This window comes from Phaenicophaeus curvirostris, chromosome 29 (assembly GCF_032191515.1).
Source record: "Phaenicophaeus curvirostris isolate KB17595 chromosome 29, BPBGC_Pcur_1.0, whole genome shotgun sequence".
NCBI classification, from domain to species: domain Eukaryota; kingdom Metazoa; phylum Chordata; class Aves; order Cuculiformes; family Cuculidae; genus Phaenicophaeus; species Phaenicophaeus curvirostris.
Window position 1 is genome coordinate 1,771,820 of NC_091420.1, and position 23,350 is coordinate 1,795,169.

Below are 23,350 nucleotides of genomic sequence, written 5' to 3' on the forward strand. Positions count from 1 at the left end.
GTGGTTCAGTAGTGGGCAGGAATGGTTGGATTTGATGATCTTGAAGGTCTTTTCCCACCAAATGATCCTAAGGGCTTAAAAGGCTTGGTGCTGGTGGTGGCAGAGCAGGGCTAGGAGTGGATGTGCTGGGGTTTTCTGCCCTCCAATTCCAGCAGGCTCCAGGAGGAGTCATGGTAGGAAAGGAAAGGGTTGTTTTTCTTGATGCTGAGGCTTGTCCATACTCAATTTATTTTGAAGGAAACAAATCCCATTAACTCCACTCTTGTCTTCCCGATAGATCTCAAGAACCCAACAGACTCTTCCGTGCACAGTCCCTTCGCCAAGCGTCAGGCCTTCACGTCAACTTCCACCATGATAGAAGTATTCATGCAGGAGAAACAGCCTGTGGTGACTGCTTCCACCACCGTGCCGGCGCCCTCTTCCTCGCCGCTGCCCAGCAAAGCCAACCCCGTTCCCCAGATGTCCCCAGGTTCCTCAGACAACCAGTCCTCCAGCCCTCAGCCAGCACAGCAGAAACTGAAGCAGCAAAAGAAGAAAGCATCGTTAACATCAAAGGTGAGGGTTGATGCAGGGGAAGGTGGCGTTGTGTTTTCTTAGAGCTGTTGAAAAGTCCATTTGGGCTGGAGAGGGAAGTGCTGACCTGTTCTCCTCTTCCTCCCTTACAGATTCCTGCGCTGGCGGTGGAAATGCCCGGCTCAGCCGATATCTCAGGGCTAAACCTGCAGTTTGGGGCGTTACAGTTTGGTTCGGAGCCTGTTCTCGCCGAGTATGAATTGACACCCACAACGAGCGCTGCCGTCAGCCAGTCTCAGAGTAGCCTGTACACCAGCACGGCCAGGTGAGGGCTGGGCTTGAGGCAAGGAACAATCCATAGAGTCATGGGATAGGTTGGGTTGGAAGGGACCTCAAAGCCCATTCAGTTCCACCTGCTGCCATGGGCAGGGACACCTCCAGCTGCATCAGGGGGCTCCAAGCCTCATCCAACCTGATCTTGAAGCCCTCCAGGGATGGGGCAGCCACCTCTGCTCTGGGCAACCTAGGCCAGGGCCTCCCCACCCTCACAGGAAACAATTTCTTCCTGCTCTTCCTAAATCCAAGCAGGCAGCTTTGGGAGGGAGAAGGGAGCTGGTCCCATGGGCCTTAGTTCCGCTGCATACGAGTAGACCCTTTCTGGCTTGGCCGTGGTCACAAAGGGGGGACAACGTATGCGACAGCAAAGGAGAAGTTGCCAGCAGATTTGTTCAGGCAGCTCTGGCTGCTTGGCCTGCGGTGCTCACACACAAAGCCGGCGTTTCTGCTGCTGGAAACGAGAGGGGAGTCCCCAGCACAGCTGCTCCTTGTCCCTGGTGGAAGGATTCTGTGGGCTTTGTCCCTGGCAAAGTGGGATGCAGAGCAGTGGGGTTATCTCCGATGACGCTGCCTTGCTGGAGCGAAGCGTTCCTGCCTCTGTGGGGCTGACCCTCGGTGTCTGGCCAGTCCCTTGGGCACTGGGGCCTGAGTGCTGGTGGTGGCAGCTCACGCGATGTCACCTGGAGCCCAGCAGTGCGGGGGGTGGGGATGGGTGCCAGCAGCCTCTTGTGCTGGGGCTGGCCCATGGCTGGGTGCGTTCTTCACCTTGGTTTGGAGTTATAGAATCATGGAATGGGTTGGGTTGGAAGGGACCTTAAAGATAATCCAGTTCCAACCCCTCTGCCATGGGCAGGGACACCTCCCACTGCATCAAGTGGGTCAAAGCCCCATCCAGCCTGGCCTTGAACCCCTCCAGGGACGGGGCAGCCACCACTTCTCTGAGCAGCCTGGGCCAGGCCCTCACAGGAAGACGTTTCTTCCTGAGATCTCATCTCAATGTCCCCTCTTCCAGCTTAAAACTGTTCCCCTTTGTGCTCTCCCTGCACTCCCTGATCAGGGGCCCCTCCCCAGCTCTCCTGAATGCTTGGCTGCACTGTGTGGTGTGTTTGTGCTGCTGCTAGAGGTTCACTCTTTTGAAGATTTGGAACGAAGAGCCTGCAGTTGGGTCAGCACCGTTACAGCAGGGCTGTTCTGGAGTTAAAAATAAACCCCTTTCCTTTTTTTCCCCCTTTGTAGTGAATCTTCATCCACAATTTCGTCCAATCAAAGCCAGGAGTCTGGTTACCAGAGCGGCACAATACAGACAGCAACGTTTACCTCCCAGAACAGTGCTCAGGGACCACTGTACGAACAGAGAGCCACCCAGACGAGGCGATACCCAAATTCAATCTCCTCCTCGCCCCAGAAAGATCTGACCCAGGCCAAGGTAGGAATAGAGCTTTGTGGGTTAATGAGTGTTTCTGCCATCTTTCAGCCTCGCTACGTGGCTTGTGGGCACTGAGAACTTTGCTCTGGCTGCTGCTGGAGCCTGTAGTCGTTTCACTTACCCCGCAGGGCCAGCGGGGTTAACAGTGGTGGAGTTGATTGCAGGCCCTGTGTCGTGTCACGCGTAATGACCCGCTGCTGAGCGGCGTTCAGGCTAGAGGTTTAATTTTGTCGTAAGAGTTCAGTTGGTGCGTGCTGCACTCAAGTTCAGTACCATCAGCTTTGGCTAACACGCTTGGCGTGATGGACAGAGCGTGAAGATGCTTTCTCAGTGATGAGCTTGGGCTTCCTGCTGGCACTGAGCTGGTTGCTCTGGGGGCCTCCCCGATGCCGTGTTGGTAGTTTCACAACCGAGGAGGGAGTGCGGGAGGGGACTGACGCTGGAGCTGCCTCTGGAAGCGAGCCGTGTCATGCTCAGTACCCTTTTTCTCTTCCTCCTCAGAATGGTTTCAGTTCTGTACAACCCACGCCATTACAAACCACGCAGGCTGTTGAAGGTAAGAGTCTGTCAGTGCCTCCTGTACTGCTCGTGTGATTTGCTTTGAATGAAGAGATTTCTCTGTGCTAACAGCAAGTCCTGTCCCTGCTGGGCTGAGTGCTGCCACTCAGATTATGGCCTTGCCTCAAAGTGTTCTCCTTTCTGCTGATGGATCCGTGAGAGCCACAGAGCAGGATCACACTCTCACCAGTCATAGGAACGTAGAATCCTGGAGTGGTTTGGGTTGGAAGGGACCTCAAAGCCCATCCAGTTCCACCCCTGCCATGGGCAGGGACACCTCCTGCTCCATCAGGGGCTCCAAGCCCAATCCAGCCTGGCCTTGAACCCCTCCAAGTGGGGCATCCTGGGTCAGGGCCTCCCCTCCCTCAATGTGAAGAATTTCTTCCCAATGTACAATCTAAATCTGGCCCCTTCCAATTTAAAGCCATTCTCCCTCATCCTGTCACTCCAGGCCCTTGTAAAAAGTCCCTCCACAGCTTTCCTGGAGCCCCTTTCCATACTGGAAGCTGCTTTAAGGTCTCTCTGGAGCCTTCTTTTCTGCAGGCTGAACAACCCCAACTCTCAGTCTGTCATAGCAGGGGTGCACCAGCCCTCAGATCATCTCCGAGGCCTCCTCTGGACCCGTTCTAACAGTTCCATATCTTTCTTATGTTGGGAACTCCAGAACTGGACACAGGACTCCATGTGGTGTCTCACCAGCGTGGAGCAGGGGCACAGAATCCCCTCCCTTGCCCTGCTGGCCACGCTTCTTTTGATGTGGCCTAGGATTCAGTTGTCCTTCTGGGCTGGAATTGCACGTTGCTGGCTCACATTGAGCTTCTCATCCACCAGCAAGTGGAAAGCCCTGGATCTCCCTGCTCTTCGGGCTGAGACTTTGCTGATCTGCGCAACTTAAGTGCCCTCCTGGAGCTGCCAGTGGTTGCCTCTAACCCAAAGCTTTTCTTTGCAGGTGCTACAGGCCCCGCAGTGAAATCCGATTCCCCCTCTGCTCCCAGTATTGCGCCTCTCAATGATGGGGTATCGGCGGCGTCCTTGCTGACGACCGCCAGCCAACACTCAACAGCTCTGAGCAGCCTGAGCCACAACGAGGAGCTCCCCAGCACCACCACCACGCAGCTCAGCAGGTGAGCCAAGGCAGTAGGGGGACACCTAGAGAAGCAGAATGGGATCTGTGGGAGACATCAAAGTGTGTCTCATGCGCTGAGGAAGGTGGAGATGACTCATCCCATCCAAGCAGACTGGGAAGGGGAGCTGGCCTGATGCCACCGATGGTGACTCTCATACCTTGGCTTGACAACTTTCTCTTCCTCCTTCCGCAGTACGTTACCGACCCAGCAGAACAGCCTGTCCTCATCCACATCCTCTGGGAGAACATCAACATCGACTCTTCTGGTGAGTCCGTCTGTGCTCTGCCGCTGCGCATTCCCATTCCTCCTTGGCTCGGAGAGGGCGGCTGCTGGAGGGCTCGGCCTCGGCGCGCGCCTAACGGGGGCTGCCGGTTGTGCCGACAGAGTTTAGATGTTGTGTGGAGAGAGGACGGAGTGTTATATCGGAACTCTGTGTGCCTCTGGCTAGAGGCTTTTGATGCCCTGCCTATTCCAGACATAACAGCAGCAGCGTTCGGGCCTGTAGCAGCTCTTGGAAGCGCTGTGGAATCCCAGCCACATGTCAGAGCAAACTGGTGTCACAGTTAAAAGCTGGAATCATAGAGTCAGGGAGTGTTTTGGGTTGGAAGGGACCTTAAAAATCACCCAGTTCCACCCCTGCCATAGGCAGGGACACCTCCCACTGGATCAGGGGCTCCAAGCCCCATCCAACCTGGCCTTGAACCCCTCCAGGGATGGGGCAGCCACCTGGGCCAGGGCCTCCCCATCCTCACAGCAAAACATTTCCCCCTAAGATCTCATCTTGAACTCCCCTATTTCAGCTCAAAACTGTTCCCCTTCATCCTCTCCCTGCACTCCCTCATCCAGAGCCCCTCCCCAGCTTTCCTGGAGCCCCTTTCCATACTGGAAGCTGCTCTAAGGTCTCTCCAGAGCCCTCTCTTCTCCAGGCTCAACAACCCCAGCTCTCTCAGCCTGGCCTCGGATGGGATGCCGCTTGAGCTCCTGCAGTGCAGAGTGTTTGGGAATTGGCTTTTGCAGCAGAATTAATCTCCCTGCCGCAGACGTGGTGCTCAGCCCTGCGTCTCCCTGCAGATGGACGTGTTGGGACACAGCCGCACGAGAGGCTTGGGAACATTAGTCCTGCTATCAGGACTTTGGACTTAAGCCAGATGCAAAGCTGCTTTCTTTGTTGCCTGCAGCAGCCAAGTTTACTGCAGGCCCTCAGGAAAACCTGAGTGCAGACAGAGCCACACGGTGTTTTCTGTAGACAGCATCCTGCGGTATTTCTGCACTCAGTTCCACAGTCCAGTCCCCTGTACCAGAAATAGTGTGGCCAGCAGGAGCAGGGAAGTGGTTGTGTCCCTGTACTAGACACTGGTGAGGCTGCACCTTGAATCCTGGGTTCAGTTTTGGGCCCCTCGCTCTAAGAAAAGCCTTGAAGGGCTGGAGTGTGTCTGGAGAAGGGAACGGAGCTGGGGAAGGGGCTGGAGAACAGGGGTTGTGGGAGCGGCTGAGGGAACCAGGATTGTTTAGCCTGGAGAAGAGGAGGCTGAGGAAAGACCTCATCCCTCTCTGCAGCTCCTGGAAAGGAGGCTGGAGCCAGGTGGGTGCTGGGCTTTGCTCCCAAGTGGCAGGCGTTGGGTGGGATGAGAGGCAATGTCCTCAAGTTGTGCCAGGGGAGGTTGAGATTAGACATCAGGAAAAATTTTTTTCACTGAAAGGGCTCTTGGGCACTGGCAGAGGCTGCACAGGGAGGTCGTTGAGCCCCTATCCCTGGAGGTGGGTAGATGAAATGCTCAGGGATTGTTCAGTAGTGGACAGGTATGATTGGACTCGATGATCTCAAAAGTCTTTTCCAACCAACCGAATCTACCATTCTATGGTTCTGATTTTTTCGCTTCCTTCCTCAGCACACGAGCGTGGAGAGTGAAGCAAGCCTCCATTCTTCTGCTAGCACTTTCTCCACCTCCTCCAGCACGGTATCGGTCGCCCCGCCGGTCGTAAGCGTTTCATCCAGCCTCAGCAGTGTCAGCAGCCTGGGCCTCAGCCTCAGCAGTAACTCCACGGTGACGGCCTCCACTCGCAGCTCCGTTGCTACAACATCAGGTATTCACACTGCTAAACAAGGGGAGGGTGTTGGGGCTCGGGGAGACAGCCTCTGCTCTTTGCTTCACTGTGGAACTTCTCCTTTCTCTTCCTTTTTCAGGAAAAGCCCCTCCCAATCTCCCTCCTGGGGTACCACCGTTGTTGCCTAATCCATACATCATGGCTCCAGGGTTGCTACATGCGTATCCGGTGAGTGGGATAGCCAGCTCTTTGCAGTCCTGGAACGCTGCAAAATCCCTCCTGGCTCTGTCCGCAGCCAGCGGGAGGGATGTATGGTAGAGAAACCAGAAACGGTAGCATCGTGATTGGTGTGAAGAGTTTGGACCTGCTCTTTCCCGTTAAAAAGTAGCAGAGGAAATCTATGTACCGCAGGGGAAAATGTGACTAGAATCCTGGAATGGTTTGGGTTGGAAACGGACCTCAAAGCCCAACCAGTCCCACCCCTGCCATGGGCAGAGACACCTCCCACTGGATCAGGGGCTCCAAGCCCCATCCAGCCTGGCCTTGAACCCTCCAGGGATGGGGCAGCCACGGCTTCTTTGGACAACTTGAGCCAGGGCCTCCCCACCCTCACAGCAAGACATTTCTCCCTAAGTTCTCATCTCAATCTCCTCTCTTTCAGCTTAAAACCATCCCGCCTCGTCCTGTCTAGGGGTGCCAATCAATAGCTGGCTAAATGAGAGCCAGCAGTGGCCCAGGTGGTCAAGAAGGCCAACACCATCCTGGATTGGATCAGTAATAGTGTCCCCACCAGGAGCAGGGAAGTCATCCTTCCCGTGTGCTCTGCAATGATGAGGTCGGACCTCGAATCCTGGATTCGGTTCTGGGCCCCTCACTCCAAGAAAGACCTTGAAGGTCTGGAGTGTTTCTGGAGAAGGGAATGGAGCTTGGGAAGGGTCTGGATTATAGGGGTTGTGGGAGCATCTTAGGGCCCTGGGGCTGCTTAGTCTGGAGAAGAAGAGGTTGAGGGGAGACCTCATGACTTTCTGCAGCTCCTGGAAAGGAGATGGTTGTGATGAGGTGGGTGCTGGGCTCTGCTGCTAAGGAACAAGCAATGAGATGAGAGGCCTGAGGTTGCACCAGGGGAGGTTGAGATTGGATTTTGGGAAAGATTCCTTCACTGGAAGAGCTCTCAGGCACTGGCAGAGTCTGCACAGCAGTGGAGTCCCCATCCCTGGAGGGATTTAAAAGCTGCGTGGACGAGGTGCTCAGAGGTGGTTCAGTAGTGAACAGGGATGGTTGGACTCGATGATCTCAAAGGTCTTTTCCAACCAGACAATTCCATGATTCTGTGATCCCTGCACTCCCTGATAAAGAGCTTCTCACCACCTTTCCTGTAGGCCCCATTTCAGTACTGGAATGAATTGGCGTCACCCCAGAGCAGGTTCTGTCTGCCTGGTCTCCACATCCTCCTCAACCTCTGGGGCGCAGCAGCCCCTGGTCAGAGCAGGGCGATGCTGTGTGACAAAGGGGAGCGATCAGAAGTGTGGTGACTGCCAGAGTCAGGTGGCGCGTCACATCTCTTTTCTGAAGGCGAGGACAGATTTTTTGTGTTGGAATGGTTGCAGAGTGCCTTTTATAGAATCATAGAATCCTAGAATCACCAGGTTGGAAAAGACCCACCGGATCCTTGAGTCCAACCGTTGCCACCAATCACTAACCCATGTCCCTCAGCACCTTAAACCCCTCCAGGGAAGGGGACTCAACCCCCTCCCTGGGCAGCCTCGGACACTGCCCAATCACCCTTGCCATGAAATATTTTTTCCTAATGTCCAGCCTGACCCTCTCCTGGTGGAGCTTGAGGCCATTCCCTCTCGTCCTGTCCCCTGGCCCTTGGGAGAAGAGCCCAGCTCCCTCCTCTCCACAACCTCCTCTCAGGGAGTTGCAGAGAGCAATGAGGTCTCCCCTCAGCCTCCTCTTCTCCAGGCTAAACCCCCCCAGCTCTCTCAGCCGCTCCTCTTCTTCTCCAGCCCCCTCCCCAGCTTCGTTGCTCTTCTCTGCACTCGCTCCAGAGCCTCAACATCCTTCTTGTGGGGAGGGGCCCACAACTGACCCCAGGATTCGAGGAGCGCTCTCCCCAGGGCCGAGGCCAGAGGGAGAAGAACCTCCCTGGCCCTGCTGGCCACGCCGGGTCTGATCCAAGCCAAGATGCCCTTGGCCACCTGGGCCCCTGCTGGCTCCTGTTCAACCAACACCCCCAGGTCGTTCTCCAGGCAGCTGAAATTAGGCAAGCATCTTTAATCTGTGTCCCTAATGCCCCCTTCTACTCTTTTTTTTCTAGCCACAGGTGTATGGATATGACGACTTGCAGATGCTCCAGACGAGGTTCCCGTTGGTGAGTGCTGATACGGACCGGCCACTGGCGCTGCCGGTGTTGGGAATACGGAAGGCCGGGCTGTGAAGTGATCCTGGAGAGCTGGCAAAACAGGGAGCTGGATGAATGCATCTCTGTGCCAGCACCTAGGGGCACATCAGCTGCTCCTTTGCTCTCAGGATCAAGAGTTATTCAGGCAGCGGTGTTGCTGATGGGGCCAGAGAATGAGATTGCGACCGCACGCAGAGCTGTTTTATCTCTCGGTGGCGCGTGGAGCTGTTGTAGATCCTTGCCGCTGATCCTTGAAAGAGGCGGTAGCTAAATACTTCCGGGAGAATGGGTTTTATTTAGCAACAGGAGGTGTGTCCCTTGTGTTTTGAGGGGAGTTTAAGGGCTGCATGCCAGTAGACCTTACCTGGTTCTCCCCATAGCCAGGTGAGGGGGACGGTGCATGCTACAGAACCTGGGCCCCTGCAGGCTGCGATCAGCCTCAGTGTGGCTGATTGAATTGCAATGCTCCGACATCTCTAGCAGCTGCAGGCCAGAAATTCCTCTTTTCCACGAAAGATATTGCTTTGCTTCTTCAGATGGAGCTCATAAAACTTCTCCTTTTGTTTTAAACCTTCAGGATTACTACAGCATCCCATTCCCTACACCCACCACCCCGCTGACTGGAAGAGACGGCAGCCTGAGCAGCAATCCATACTCTGGTAGGGAAAAAGAAAGCTGTGATCACATATTCCACGTATTTGTGCTGCTGTATACTGGTTTCTTGTGCCATTGTCACTGGGACCTATGTCTAACCCAGCCTCCCGCGCTGCTCCTGCTCCAGAGCAAGTTTCCCAGCAGCCAAATTCTTGACTTCCCTGTGATCATCTGGTCCTGTCAAGGCCAGGAAGATGTGGACAAGGAGGAGTTGATAGCTGGAAAGGGAGCGAGGAGGGCCTGAAATAATCCCTGAGGCAAAAAAACAGGGAACCTGGCCTTGAACCCCTCCAGGGATGGGGCAGCCACCCCTGCTCTGGGCAACCTGGGCCAGGGCCTCCCCACCCTCATTCCTAATGTCTAATCTAAATCTTCCCCCTTCCAATTTAAAGCCATTCCCCTTATCCTGTCACTCCAGGCCCTTTTAAAAAGTGTCTTCTCAGTTTCCCGGAGCCCCTTTCCATACTGGAAGCTGCTCTAAGGTCTCCCTGGAGCCTTCTCTTCTCCAGGTCAACAACCCCAACTCTCTCAGGCCGTCCTCGTAGCAGAGGTGCTCCAGCCCTCACATCATCTTCCTGGCTTTCTCTGGACCCATTTCAAGAGTTCTGTGTCCTTATTAAATGTGTTTATGTGTTTGACAGCCTCATGGAAAAAGAAAACGGGGTGGTTAGGATCATAGAACCATGGAGTGGTTTGGTTTGTAAGGGACCTTAAAGCCCATCCAGTTCCAACCTCCCCTGCCTTGGGCAGGGACATTTAGGTCCTGTTGGGTTCAAACCACATTCCCAGTGGTGGCTGATCCCTCGCTGACCTCGGTTGGTGCCGATGGCAGCGGGCAACGCTTGTGACGAGCTTTCACGTCCTTTAGGAGTGGTTGCACTTCATGGTTCGCTTTTTTTCCAGCACCGCTCCCTCCCTACTTCCTCAAGAGCCTGTTTGTGCAGAAGTCCTTTGCCTGGCACGCTGAGACTGAAATCCCAAGCTCAGAGCGCAGCACTGCTGCATGCATAATTTGCCAATTAGCATCAGTGATAATGAATGTTTATGCCTGTGCTGCACTCCCGGGCTGGGGCAGCACGGAGAGATTCGCTGGCTCGCTGTGTGAGCTCTGAACAGTGGGAGTGTTTGCAGGGAAGAGCCGAGCAGATGCTTGTAAGGAGCAAAGGGAGCTTCCCTGAACCCCGCAGCCGAGCCCTCATGCCACGCCCGGAGTGGGAAGGGAGGAAGCGATATTTCCGAGTTCCGTGCTGGCTGCTGGGACTCTGCGACAGCGTTTGAGTGTCGCCAGCGCAGAGGGAGGTGGGAGCCCCGCTGGAGGGATTAACTCCTCTGGTAGAACAGGGCCCCCAGGTTGCTGCCCCAGCCTCAGGCTCTGGAGGGAGGAGAATTATGTGGATGCACGGAGGGGGCGTAGGGAGAGCTCTGGCTTCAGCTTTGCTGCAGGTTTATCCCGTGCCAAATTGCAGGCTAACGTGAGCTGGTGGAGCTCTGTAGCTCAGCTGCTGGGAGCTTCCCCTCTGAAGTTCTTCTCTCCAGAATGAGGAGAGGAATAACAGCTCAACGTTATCATTGTGCAAGGATCTGAGGGCTCGCTCAGTCCTCAGCAGCCCCAGGAGGGGTGTAAGTCATGATTCAAGTCATGGTTGATCAAATGCTGGGTCGCCACTGGGCCAGGATTTGATGCGTCTATTCTTCAGCCTCATTTTGTAGAATCACAGGATCCTGTAGGTTGGAAAAGGCCTTTAAAATCGTTGACTCCAGCCATAAACCAAACATTAGAAACTCCACTCCACCACTGAACCATGTCCCTAAGTGCCACATCCCCTCAGCTTTTGAACCCCTCCTGGGAAGGATACTCACCACCATGGCAGCCTCTGCCAGTGCCCGAGAGCCCTTCTAGTGAAGGAATATTCCCTGATATCCAATCCAGAGTGACCAGCAGGGCCAGGGAGGTTCTTCCCCCTCTATACACGGCCCTGGGGAGACCGCTCCTCGAATCCTGGGGTCAGTTGTGGGCCCCTCCCCACAAGAAGGATGTTGAGGCTCTGGAGCGAGTGCAGAGAAGAGCAACGAAGCTGGGGAGGGGGCTGGAGAAGAAGAGGAGCGGCTGAGAGAGCTGGGGGGGTTTAGCCTGGAGAAGAGGAGGCTGAGGGGAGACCTCATTGCTCTCTGCAACTCCCTGAGAGGAGGTTGTGGAGAGGAGGGAGCTGGGCTCTTCTCCCAAGGGCCAGGGGACAGGACGAGAGGGATGGCCTCAAGCTCCACCAGGGGAGGGTCAGGCTGGACATTAGGAAAAAATATTTCACGGCAAGGGTGATTGAGCAGTGTCCGAGGCTGCCCAGGGAGGGGGTTGAGTCCCCTTCCCTGGAGGGGTTTAAGGGCCGGGTGGACGAGGTGCTGAGGGACATGGGTTAGTGATTGATGGGAATGGTTGGACTCGATGATCCAGTGGGTCCTTTCCAACCTGGTGATTCTGTGATTCTATAAACCTCTCCTGGCATAGCTTGCGGCTGTTTCCTCTTATCCTATCACGTGTTCCTTGGGAGCGGAACCCGATGGTGACTGTGATCTCCTGTATTCCAGGTGACTTAACAAAATTCGGTCGAGCTGATGCCTCCTCCCCTGCTCCTGCGACGACCTTGGCGCAGCCTCAGCAGAGCCAAACCCAGACTCACCACACCACGCAGCAGACGTTCCTGAACCCTGCGCTGCCTCCTGGCTACAGTTACACCAGTCTGCCGTACTACACAGGGGTACCAGGGCTCCCCAGCACCTTCCAGTACGGGCCCGCTGTGTTCCCTGTGAGTTTCCAGATGGCAGGGCATGAGATCCGGGCGGGAGGATGATGCAGGAAAGCCCCTTCTCAACTCTGCTTCTCTCCTTTCTGTAGGTTGCTCCTACCTCTTCCAAGCAGCATGGTGTGAATGTCAGCGTCAACGCATCAGCAACCCCTTTCCAGCAGCCCAGTGGCTACGGCTCGCATGGATACAGCACTGGTAAGAGATCCAGCGAAGCAGCTTCCTCAGGAGCAGTTGCGATGGTGCCAGGGCTTGTTTCCAGTCTCACTGACGTGTGAGGGGGCTGCTGCCCCGCTGCCTCCAACAGTGAGGGAAGAAAATGGTCCTGGTGCAACTCACAGGTCGCTTATTCTCCTTAGAAAGGCCTAGGCTTGTTCTGTGTCCAGGTCTGGGTGGGTTTGAGGAGAACAGAACACTTCACGCCCTCCTCCAAGACCCACAGTCGGACACGGCTGGGCCTGGGACTCGCATCAGAGTCGGACAATGAATCACAGAATGGGTTGGGTTGGAAGGAACCTCAAAGCCCAGCCAGTTCCACACCTCCCACTGCATCAGGGGCTCCAAGCCCCATCCAACCTGACCTTGAACCCTCCAGGGATGGGGCAGCCACGGCTTCTCTGGGCAACCTGGCCCAGGGCCTCCTCACCCTCAGATCAAAACATTTCTCCCTAAGATCTCATCTCAATCTCCTCTCTTTCATCTTAAGCTTCAGAGAGATCAAGCTGCTGAATTGTTTGGGTTTGGGTTTTTTTACTGCCTGTGTGTGATTCATAGGACAATATTTATTCCAGATCTGAGCCTGGAAGCTTGTTTGACCCCAGCTTTTAGCAGACACGCTGTCTAGAGACACGCCCTTGATTTAGAGATGCAAGGAGGTCATGAGCCCCACTTGGTACTGGGTTTCCCTGCTTGATGTCTAGCTTCCTTGGGTCCCTCCTCCAGCCTTTAATTTCCTATTGTGTCTTTTTTCCATACTTTAGAGCCCTTTGAGATACAATTTTCTCTTCACAAAGACGCTTCAGTTCTGTACCAGATCACCTGAATTAACTTTCTGAGAAAACAAAACAGAGTCTTCCCAGCCTCTTTCATTTCAACCCTTTTTTTCCCACACCTTAAAGAATTGCTGAGACTTTCTTCTGTTCCACCAGCTTTTAAAAACAGCCGACATCGCATGTGGTTTGTGTGCCGGTGTTGTCAGTCATTGCAGCTACCAACAACTGAGGCGCCTTTACCTGAAATTCCCTGTTTTCCACCCCGGGAACCTTGAGGACATTCTTGCTACCATGTCAAGCTGGGAGTTTGTTTTCTGCTGCATCACCCCAGATCTTCGCAGAGTTGCCTCTTCAGGAATGTGCATTTCTCTGGGTGGCAGCAGGCCCCTGCTTTTGTTTCTGGAGTCATTCAAACACTTCTCGTATCCAGAGCGAAAGAACTTCAGCTTGGCCAGGCACTTTGCAGCTTGGCCTTGCCCAGACCCTGCTCCCTAGGACAACATCTGCCTTCAAACTTTCTTTGTCTGCGGAGCTGCTGGAGCTCTGGCCGCTGCCTAATGCTCCTTTGCCTTTCCTTCTCTCTAGGTGTATCTGTGACATCCAGTAACACAGGAGTGCCGGACATCTCAGGCTCCGTCTACTCGAAAACGCAGGTCAGTGTCTGGCACGTGTGCCAGGAAGGCTCCGCTTCACTGGGGAGCGGATTTCCAGCTCTGAGCCGGCCTCTGGGGCAGCAGGCTCTTTCCTTTTCTTGGAGATGCTTGGCCTTTCCCAACTTCCAGCAATTCCAAGCCTGGAAAGAGCCATAGGCAGGGAATCTGACCGTTCTCCACGCTGACTCGCAGGCCTGTGACGTGGTGTCGAGCCGGGCAGGGGCAGGGAAGCTCCGCTCGGCTCCCAGCCCTGACCCTCCCGTTGCTGTCTCCTCCTCAGCAATCCTTTGAGAAGCAGGGATTTCACACTGGAACGCCGGCAGCCTCCTTCAACCTGCCTTCGGCCCTGGGCAGCGGCGGCCCCATCAACCCTGCGACGGCAGCAGCGTATCCCCCCACCCCCTTCATGCACATCCTGACCCCGCACCAGCAGCCCCACTCGCAGATCCTCCACCACCACCTGCAGCAGGACGGGCAGGTACGGCCCCCGCCGAGGATCTGGGGGATCCCTAGGGCTCTCGCTTCCCTTTTCCCCTCCCTTTCCCTGCGGACACGCGCGGCGACACGCACACACACCCGCACATACACGCAGGGCCGAGGAGAGGAGGAGGAGGTGAGGAAGGGCTTTTGGGGGGGACTTGGCGCAGCCCCCCGCTGCCGGGCGGCACCAGGTAGAGTCGGGTAGCGTCCTCCCTCCGCTCAGCGGGGCCTGGAATCGCCCCCGCCGCCCCCTTTTCCTCGGAGTTGGCGTCTCCGCAGGCCAGCAGCGCAGGGGTTCCTCGCCACAGCCACCGCCCCGCCCTAGCTCTCAGGTCTAACCATGGATTTCTATTGTCATAGTTTGTCCCTTTATTTTTACATATCCTGGTACTGCAACAGCTTCCATATTTGCAGATGATTCTGTGCTGCCAACGCCAGCAGGAGGACCAGGTAATGAACCTCTCTGATCATGCATTGCACTCGCCCTGGGGTCCCCCCTGCCCCTAAGGCCCCCCCAGGCTCTCGTAGCCCCCCTTCAGGCTCTCGTAGCTGCTGTCCAGGCTCTTGGAGCCCCCGTCTGGGCTCTCATAGCCCCCTTCCAGGCTCTTCTAGCCCCCTCCAGGCTCTTCTAGCCCCCTCCAGGCTCTCATAGCCCCCCTCCAGGCTCTCATAGCCCCCTTCCAGGCTCTCGTAGCCCCTGTTCTCCCTCCACGGCCCCGCCAGGCAAGGAGAGGGACCCTCAGTCAGAGCGTGCACACACACACCCGCGGGCAGACACAGCACATGCCCCTCCACCCCTTCTCCCACCCCCCTCCCCTTTTCCCAGTCTTTCCCTGCCTTTCCCCTGCTTTTTCCCACTTCCCCCTTTCCCCTCTCGTTTCCCCTCTCGTTTCCCCTCTCGTTTCCCCTCCTCGTCTTATTTCTGCTCCTCATCTCCTTTCCCCCCCTTGTCTTGTTTCCCCACCTCGTCTCGTTCTCCCCCTCGTTCCCCGTTCTCTTTTTCCCCGTCCTCTTTTTTCCCCCCTCCTCTTTTTCCCCCTCCTCTTTTCCCCCCTCCTCTTTTTCACCTTCCTCTTTTTCCTCCCTCCTCGTTTCCCCCATTTCATTTTCCCCCCCGTCATTTCCCCCCTCCATGTTTCCCCTCCCGTCTCGTTTCCCCTCTCTCATTTTCCCCCATCTCATTTCCTCCCCCCTCCTTGTTTCCTCCCCCATCCTTGTTTCACCCCTCTCGTTTCCCCCCTCTCATTTCCCCCCTCCTTGTTTCCCCTCCCATCTCGTTTCCCCTCCTCGTCTCGTTTCCCCCCCTTGTCTCATTTTCCCTGTCTCATTTCCTCCTCTCATTTCCCTGCTCCTTCTTTCCCCTCCCATCTCGTTTCCCCTTCTCATTTTCCCCCCTCTCATTTCCTCCCCCCTCCTTGTTTCCTTTCCCCCTCTCATTTTCCCCCTTTTGTTTTCCCCCTCCGTTTTTCTCCCCCCTCGTTTCCTCCCCTCTCGTTTTCCCCCCTCCTTGTTTCCCCTCTTATGTTTTTCTCCCCTTCTTGTTTTCCCCTTCTCCTTTTTCCCCCTCTCGTTTCCCCCCCTTGTTTTTCTCCTTTCCCCCCCCTTGTTTTTCTCCTTTTCCCCCCCAGTTTTTCTCCGTTTCCCCCCCTTGTTTTTCTCCTTTTCCCCCCCTTGTTTTTCTCCATTTCCCCCCCTGGTTTTTCTCCTTTTCCCCCCCTTGTTTTTCTCCTTTTCCCCCCCTGGTTTTTCTCCATTTCCCCCCCGGTTTTTCTCCATTTCCCCCCTTGTTTTTCTCCTTTTCCCCCCCTGGTTTTTCTCCTTTTTCCCCCTGGTTTTTCCCCGTTCCCGGTGCCCCGGTCCCTCTCCTGTGCCGGCGCCCGGTGCTGCTGGGAGCTGCCGGGGGTCCCTGCGATGCCGGTTGAGACGCAGCCACGGGACCTCTCGCCGCACCCCGACGAGCGCCACGGAGCCGGACCCGACGCTGCCCTCATCGCTTTGGGGGACCCCCCTCCCCAACTCTCTTGCCTCCTCTCTTCCCCCTTTGGGGTAACCCCACCATTCTCCTTCTCGCAGAGCGGCTCCGGGCAGCGCAGCCAAGGCAGCTCCATCCCCCAGAAATCCCAGGCCAACAAATCCGCCTACAACAGCTACAGCTGGGGCACCAACTGAGCCCCCCGCGCCCGCCGCCCGGGCCCCGACACCAACCCCGCCGGCCCCCGACTCCGGAGGAGCCCGCGCGGCGCAGCTCGGAGCAGGACGCGGCGCCCGGCGGCTCCGCCACCTTCTCCCTTTTGTCTGTAATATAGAATTTGTATTTTTTTCTTCTTCTTTTTCCTTTTTTTTTTTTTTTTGGTTTTGTTTTTTTTTGTTTTGTTTTCTCTCTCTCTCTGCATTCGGAACCGGGTGCCGGAGGGGCCTTGGCTGGTTTTGACTCCTTCCTCCCCTCTCCCCACCTCTCCCACCTCTGAAGGAGTGGAAGCCGCGGGGTGCCTACGGCGAACCCCCTTATTATTAGGAATACGAGCAGTAATTGATATGAACAGCATTGTAAGATGAATTAGTTGAAGTGTTTTTTTGTACCGTGTTCTAAATTTAATGGATAAATGTGTCTTGTATATAAAAACCAAAACCCCGTGCCGTCCTCGTCCTCTCATTTCCCGCTGCTGAGGGCTCCCTGGTTTCCGTTCTCCCTCTTTTTCATTCTCCTCCTCCTCCCTCCCCCCTGCACGCTGTAATTATCTCCTGCTTTTGGGGTGTTTTGGGGGGATTTTTGGTCTTTTTTGCAGTCCCCATCTTGTATTTTTGGGTTCAATCCAGTCCCCGGGCGGGATTTACTAAAGAGAATAAAGATCACAACGTGCTGTCTGGATTTTTTAATACCTTCTCAGCCTCCTGCCGTATTTTTGGCTCTGGGAAAGAGGGGAGGGCAGGGGGGGCAACGCTTCCCTAGCCCTCCCCCCCCGGCTTTTCCTCAACGCTTTTCTGGATTTTTCCTCTTCCCAGGGACAGCATCGTCCTCCTCTTCCCCTGCCCCTTTCCACCCCCCACCCTGTCCAAGGTTTGGGGGTGATTCCAGCCTCCCTACCCTGGGGGGGTGAGGTGGAGGAGTCTCCGGGAAGGGGAGAGGAATGGGGGTGAATGAGGCTGAGCCCCCCACACTCCCCATCGCCCTCCTGGAAGGGACTGAAGAGGGGGGGTCCCCAGGGAGGGGAAGAACGGGTCCTGCCCTTGGGGCACAACAACCCTGAGCAGCTCCAGCCTAGGAGAAGTCTGGCTGGAAAGTGCCTGGAGGAGAAGGACCTGGGGGGGTTGGTTGAACAGGAGCCAGCAGGGGCCCAGGGGGCCAAGAAGGCCAAGGGCATCTTGGCTTGGATCAGACCTGGCGTGGCCAGCAGGGCCAGGGAGGTTCTTCTCCCTCTGGCCTCGGCCCTGGGGAGACCGCTCCTCGAATCCTGGGGTCAGTGCTGGGCCCCTCCCCACAAGAAGGATGTTGAGGCTCTGGAGCGAGTCCAGAGAAGAGCAACGAAGCTGGGGAGGGGGCTGGAGAAGAAGAGGAGCGGCTGAGAGAGCTGGGGGGGTTCAGCCTGGAGAAGAGGAGGCTGAGGGGAGACCTCATTGCTCTCTGCAACTCCCTGAGAGGAGGTTGTGGAGAGGAGGGAGCTGGGCTCTTCTCCCAAGGGCCAGGGGACAGGACGAGAGGGAATGGCCTCAAGCTCCACCAGGGGAGGGTCAGGCTGGACAGCAGGAAAAAATATTTCTTGGAAAGGGTGATTGGTCAGTGTCCGAGGCTGCCCAGGGAGGGGGTTGAGTCCCCTTCCCTGGAGGGGTTTAAGGGCCGGGTGGACGAGGTGCTGAGGGACATGGGTTAGTGATTGATGGGAATGGTTGGACTCGATGATCCAGTGGGTCTCTTCCATCCTGGTGATTCTGTGATTCTCTGCACGGGACCCTCCGCTAGCGGGTGCTGAGCCCCGCGATGCGCTGTAGGGGTTCGGGGGGGCCGCTGGGATCACACCGAGAGGCTCCGGGCTAAGCGGCGAGGGGGTCACGTTACCCGAAGGCGGGGGGGGCGGGGGGGGCACTCGCGACACCCGCGCTTTACGGCCGCCGCGCTTTACGGCCGCGTCCCGGAGGCGGAGGAGGCCCGGGATCCATGAGCTTTTACGACGCTTTTCGAGGCTTCTTCGGGTTCCCGGGGCGGGGTGGGAGCCGGTACCGGAGCCCCCGCCGCCCCCCTCCATCCCCGTCACCCCCCCCTCCTGATTTATCCCAGTTGCAGTCCCTCTGTCCCAGTTCCACTACCCCCCGGTCTCCCCCTTCCCCAGCCCGGTTCCCCGCCTCCCCCCCCCGCCCCTTATCCTGGTCTCCCTGTCCCGGTTCCCCCCCTTTATCCCTATACCTCCTCCTTTAGCCCTATATCCCCCCCTTAATCCCTATTCCCTCCCTGTATCCCTATATCCCCCCTTTAATCCCTATTTCCCCCTTTTAATCCCTATTTCCCACCACTTTAATCCCTATTTCCCCCCCTTTAATCCCTATGCCCCCTTAAATCCCTATTCCCACCACTTTAATCCCTATTTCCCCTTATTCCCTATTTTCCACAACTTTAATCAGTATTTCCCCCTTTAATCCCTATTTCCCACCACTCTAATCTCTATTACCCCCCCTTTAATCTCTGTTTCCCCCCCTTTAATCCCTGTTCCCCCCTTTAATCCCTATTTCCCCCCCTTTAATCCCTATTTCCCCCTTTAATCCCTATTTCCCCCCTTTAATCCCTATTTCCCCCCTTTAATCCCTATTTCCCACCACTTTAATCCCTATTTCCCCCCCTTTAATCCCTATTCCCCCCTTTAATCCCTATTCCCCCCTTAAATCCCTATTTCCCACCACTTTAATCCCTATTTCCCACCACTTTAATCCCTATTTCCCCCTTTAATCCCTATTTCCCCCCCTTTAATCCCTATTCCCCCCTTTAATCCCTATTTCCCCCCTTTAATCCCTATTTCCCACCACTTTAATCCCTATTTCCCCCCCTTTAATCCCTATTCCCCCCTTTAATCCCTATTCCCCCCTTAAATCCCTATTTCCCACCACTTTAATCCCTATTTCCCACCACTTTAATCCCTATTTCCCCCTTTAATCCCTATTTCCCCCCCTTTAATCCCTATTCCCCCCTTTAATCCCTATTTCCCCCCTTTAATCCCTATTTCCCCCCCTTTAATCCCTATTTCCCCCCCCTTTAATCCCTATTTCCCCCCCCTTTAATCCCTATTTCCCCCCACTTTAATCCCTATTTCCCCCCACTTTAATCCCTATTTCCCCCCCTTTAATCCCTATTCCCCCCTTTAATCCCTATTTCCCCCCTTCAATCCCTATTTCCCACCATTTTAATCCCTATTTCCCCCCTTTAACCCCTATTTTCCCCCCTTTAATCCCTATTTCACCCCCTTTAATCCCTATTCCCCCTTTTAATCCGTATTTCCCCCTTTAATCCCTATTTCCCCCTTTAATCCCTATTCCCCCCTTCAATCCCTATTTCCCACCACTTTAATCCCTATTTCCCACCACTTTAATCCCTATTTCCCACCACTTTAATCCCTATTTCCCCCCTTTAATCCCTATTTCCCCCCCTTTAATCCCTATTTCCCACCACTTTAATCCCTATTCCCCCCCTTTATCCCTATTTCCCCTCCTTTAATCCCTATTCCCCCCCTTTAATCCCTATTTCCCACCACTTTAATCCCTGTTTCCCCCCCTTCATCCCTATTTCCCCTCCTTTATCCCTATTTCCCACCACTTTAATCCCTATTTCCCCCCCTTTAACCCCTATTTCCCCTCCTTTATCCCTATTTCCCCCCTTTATCCGGCTGCTCCAGGTCTCAGCAATGTTTCCCCACAGGCCCCGGGACCCGCTCTTTGGCTCCGCGGCGTGGGACGAGGATGAGGACGAGGACGAGGATGGCATCGCCCCAGGCCTGGCTGAGCCCCCCGAAGATTTCGGCTTCATCCCCAGCTTTGGCTTCGGCTTCAGCCCCAGCTTTGGCTTCGGCCGTGGCGGCTCCCGTGGCGCCTTCGAGGAGCTGTTCCGGGACATGAGCGAGCTCCTGGGGGCCCTCGGGGGGGCCTGGCCGGCTCCCCCCCCACCCCTGGGTGCGGAGCGGGAGATTTGGATCTTTTTGGGGAGTGAGGAATAGGGGGGAGTGGGGCGTCCTGGCCTGACTCTCCTTCTCTTTGCCCCCCAGAGCCCCCCCAGCCCAGCCCGCAGCGCCCGCTCCGGGATTCCATGTTGAAGCAGCCGGATGATCCTGTGCCCAGCGCATCCCCGGGAGGCAGCGAGGGCCGCGCGGAGCCTGCCTGGCGCTGGAGCCCCTTCCTGGGGGTGGGTGCGAGGTCACTGCAGCTGTCGACACCACCTTATTCTCCCCTCCCCGCGTCCCCCTTCCCCTCCCCGCGTCCCCCTTCCCCTCCCCGCGTCCCCCTTCCCCTCCCCGCGTCCCCCTTCCCCTCCCCGCGTCCCCCTTTCCCCTCCCCGCGTCCCCCTTTCCCCTCCCCACGTCCCCCTTTCCCCTCCCCGCGTCCCCCTTCCCCTCCCCGCGTCCCCCTTCCCCTCCCCGCGTCCCCTTTCCCCTCCCCGCGTCCCCTTTCCCCTCCCCGCGTCCCCTTCCCCTCCCCGCGTCCCCCTTCCCTCCCCACCCCTCGTGTCCCTGCGTGTCCCTGCGCTTCCCTCCCCGTCACCAGCTCCCGGCTTTCCCTTGCAGCTGGAAGATGCTCCCGCGGCTCCTGCCCGCAAGGAAGATCAAGGTCGGTGCCGGGCGTGGGGCTGGGGTCTCTGCAGCCCCTCGGGGCACGTTCCCAGCCCGTTCCTCCGCTGTCTCCCCACAGACCTCGACTCCCAGGTCTCCTCCGCGGGGCTGGGCACCATCCTGAGGCCGGACGAGCCCCAGTCCCGCTCGTACTTCCAGAGCGTCTCCGTCACCAAAGTGACTCTCCCTGACGGGGTGAGTAGCCGCTGCTGGAGGGTCGGTGGCCCACGGGTGAGCTGGGGATGCTCTTCCCGGTTGTCACGGTTCGTTTCATTTATGATTTCAGAGCGCAAATAATTCAACGAGTCAAGGGAGTCAAATTTCAATCTAAACTGACGCTTAATTAGTTGCACCCATAGAATCACCAGGTTGGAAAAGACCCACCGGGTCATCGAGTCCAACCATTCCCATCAATCACTAAACATAAAGCGACTTATGGTAGGAAGAGACAGAAAACAAGGAAAGAGATGGGGAGAGGAGGGAAGGAAAAGGGGTTTATAGCTACCACCACGGATCCACAGATGTCCGGCGTCTCTGGAGTCCTGCTGTTTCGGTCTTTGATGGAGGTGATGCCATGGTGGGGGAGTCTTCTTCTGTCTTGGTCTACTGTTCCCCCTCAAATTCAGCTGCTCCGGAAGTCTCGTTATTAATCCTCCTGTCTTTTCCTCCTTGCTTCATGGATCTTTCACAATGGTAGGGAGCAAGGAGGCTTGAAGACACTCTGGACTCAGCACTGGTGAGAACGGTCCTTGAATCCTGGGGTCAGTTGTGGGCCCCTCCCCACAAGAAGGATGTTGAGGCTCTGGAGCGAGTGCAGAGAAGAGCAACGAAGCTGGGGAGGGGGCTGGAGAAGAAGAGGAGCGGCTGAGAGAGCTGGGGGGGTTTAGGCTGGAGAAGAGGAGGCTGAGGGGAGACCTCATTGCTCTCTGCAACTCCCTGAGAGGAGGTTGTGGAGAGGAGGGAGCTGGGCTCTTCTCCCAAGGGCCAGGGGACAGGACGAGAGGGAATGGCCTCAAGCTCTTCCAGGGAAGGTTCAGGCTGGACATCAGGAAATTTTTTTTCACAGAAAGGGTCATTGATCCCTGGCAGAGGCTGCCCAGGGAGGGGGTTGAGTCCCCTTCCCTGGAGGGGTTTAAGGGCCGGGTGGACGAGGTGCTGAGGGACATGGGTTAGTGACTGATGGGAATGGTTGGACTTGATGATCCGGAGGGTCTTTTCCAACCTGGTGATTCTGTGATTCTAGGTACAAAACATTTTTGAGATAAGGAGGTAGTTAGGTACAAAGCATTCATTCCATACCAGCTCTGGCCGTTTTTCTAAGGCATTTGTGATTTAGACAGTCAAATTCTGAGGCGAAACATGAGAAAACGTTGAGACAGAAATCGATCCTTTGACCGACTCTTCCACCAGTGCCCGGAGTGGAGTGTGGGCTGGTGGCATCTCTCAGGGTTCCGTGTCCTGCGCAGGTGGTGGAGGAGCGCCGGACCGTGCAGGACAGCCAGGGCCGCCGGGAGACAACGGTGACGCGCCGCAGAGGGGACCAGGCCTTCATCACCACCACCAAGGAGGACGGGAAGGGCAAGGACTACCGGGAGGAGGTGGTCAACATGGATGACCGTGAGTGTGGCGCTGGGAGGGCGCGGGGAGCGGGACGGGGCTCCTCTGAGCCAGCTCTCCTGCTCTCCTAGGGGAACTGGCGCAGTTTGCAGACGCGTGGCCGCAGCGAGACGAGCTCCGCGCTCCCGGGTTGAGCGAGCCCTCGTCCGCCCTGGGCAGCTTCTTCCGCCGCTGGTTCTCCAGCTGGTAGCTGCGCTGGGCTGAGCGCCCCGTGCGTGGGGTGGCTGCGGGATGGGGGCATCCCCAGGGCTTCCCGGGATACGGGGGGCGCTGCCGGCTCCCTCCAGCATCTCCTCACCGCTCGCTTTTGTTGCAGATGGGTCCGATCCTGCTGGGAGCCGGCGCCTGAGTGTTTTGGGGTGCAGGGGAGCCGGGGGGGGGTGTGTACAGAGCAATAAAGTCTATTTGTGCTAACGGCAACCTGCCGGGCTCCTTCGGGCTGGAACCTTTCCGATTCAGAGGCCGTGACCGCAGGGTCTGCTCCGTGGGTGCCAGCACCTGCCAGGTTCAGAGAATCACAGAATCACCAGGTTGGAAAAGACCCATCAGATCAACGAGTCCAACCATTCCCATCAAATACTAAACCATGTCCCTCCGCGCCTCGTTCACCCATCCCTTAAACCCCTCCTCCCTGACCCCGTGCCCACCTCCCTCTCCGTTTTCGCTGCGCCGATGCCTCCCCTGGGCCGTTGTTGAGGGCCTGGGGGTCTTTCCAAGGCTTCTTCATAAGTGCAGTTGGGGCTTGGCCAGAAAACCTGCAGGGAAACACTCACTCCCGCTCCCCCTGAGCGAGATCTCGGTTCCCCGTGGCCTCTCCGGGATCCTGTGGGGGCTCCTACCAGGCCTGCTCGGCCCAGGAGACGCCACCGTCACGCGGTGCCCCTGTGCCCCACGCGGGACTCTGGTCCCTGCCAGGCGTCTCCCTGCCGTGTGGCCCTGATTG

At 56.5% G+C, this 23,350-nt stretch overlaps 2 protein-coding genes and 1 non-coding gene across 11 annotated transcripts in view; all 3 read left to right on the plus strand.

The window, feature by feature from the left end:
* UBAP2L (ubiquitin associated protein 2 like) overlaps positions 1-16,622 on the plus strand; it is a 38,174-nt gene extending 21,552 nt beyond the window's left edge. For 4 of the 8 annotated variants that reach the window (XM_069878710.1, XM_069878712.1, XM_069878717.1 and 1 more), the window contains 16 exons: positions 278-555; positions 666-838; positions 2,086-2,275; positions 2,777-2,831; positions 3,783-3,957; positions 4,153-4,225; positions 5,850-6,045; positions 6,146-6,234; positions 8,327-8,380; positions 8,988-9,069; positions 11,648-11,865; positions 11,955-12,060; positions 13,440-13,507; positions 13,788-13,985; positions 14,387-14,437; positions 16,061-16,622. In XM_069878710.1, coding sequence (XP_069734811.1) covers positions 278-555; positions 666-838; positions 2,086-2,275; positions 2,777-2,831; positions 3,783-3,957; positions 4,153-4,225; positions 5,850-6,045; positions 6,146-6,234; positions 8,327-8,380; positions 8,988-9,069; positions 11,648-11,865; positions 11,955-12,060; positions 13,440-13,507; positions 13,788-13,985; positions 14,387-14,437; positions 16,061-16,156 — 2,102 coding nt within the window. In that variant the 3' untranslated portion in view covers positions 16,157-16,622. The remainder of the gene's footprint in view (positions 1-277; positions 556-665; positions 839-2,085; positions 2,276-2,776; positions 2,832-3,782; positions 3,958-4,152; positions 4,226-5,849; positions 6,046-6,145; positions 6,235-8,326; positions 8,381-8,987; positions 9,070-11,647; positions 11,866-11,954; positions 12,061-13,439; positions 13,508-13,787; positions 13,986-14,386; positions 14,438-16,060) is intronic. The other 4 variants (XM_069878714.1, XM_069878716.1, XM_069878718.1 and 1 more) reach the window with 2 other exon arrangements.
* LOC138732344 (small nucleolar RNA SNORA58) lies at positions 8,754-8,886 on the plus strand. Its single transcript, XR_011339270.1, has one exon. It is a non-coding gene; the product is annotated as a small nucleolar RNA SNORA58 (small nucleolar RNA).
* A 1,475-nt stretch (positions 16,623-18,097) lies between the features above and the next one.
* On the plus strand, positions 18,098-22,836 carry HAX1 (HCLS1 associated protein X-1). 2 transcript variants are annotated; one of them, XM_069878846.1, is made up of 8 exons: positions 18,098-18,199; positions 19,887-20,137; positions 20,230-20,366; positions 20,746-20,788; positions 20,870-20,985; positions 22,257-22,407; positions 22,479-22,618; positions 22,724-22,802. In XM_069878846.1, exons 1-7 carry the CDS (start codon positions 18,141-18,143, stop codon positions 22,595-22,597), a joined length of 876 nt encoding a protein of 291 aa, XP_069734947.1. In that variant the 5' UTR covers positions 18,098-18,140; the 3' UTR covers positions 22,598-22,618; positions 22,724-22,802. The 2 variants fall into 2 exon arrangements, with proteins under 2 accessions (XP_069734947.1, XP_069734948.1); XM_069878847.1 differs by lacking the exon at positions 22,479-22,618 and having other exon boundaries at positions 22,724-22,836.
* Positions 22,837-23,350: the final 514 nt, after the last annotated feature.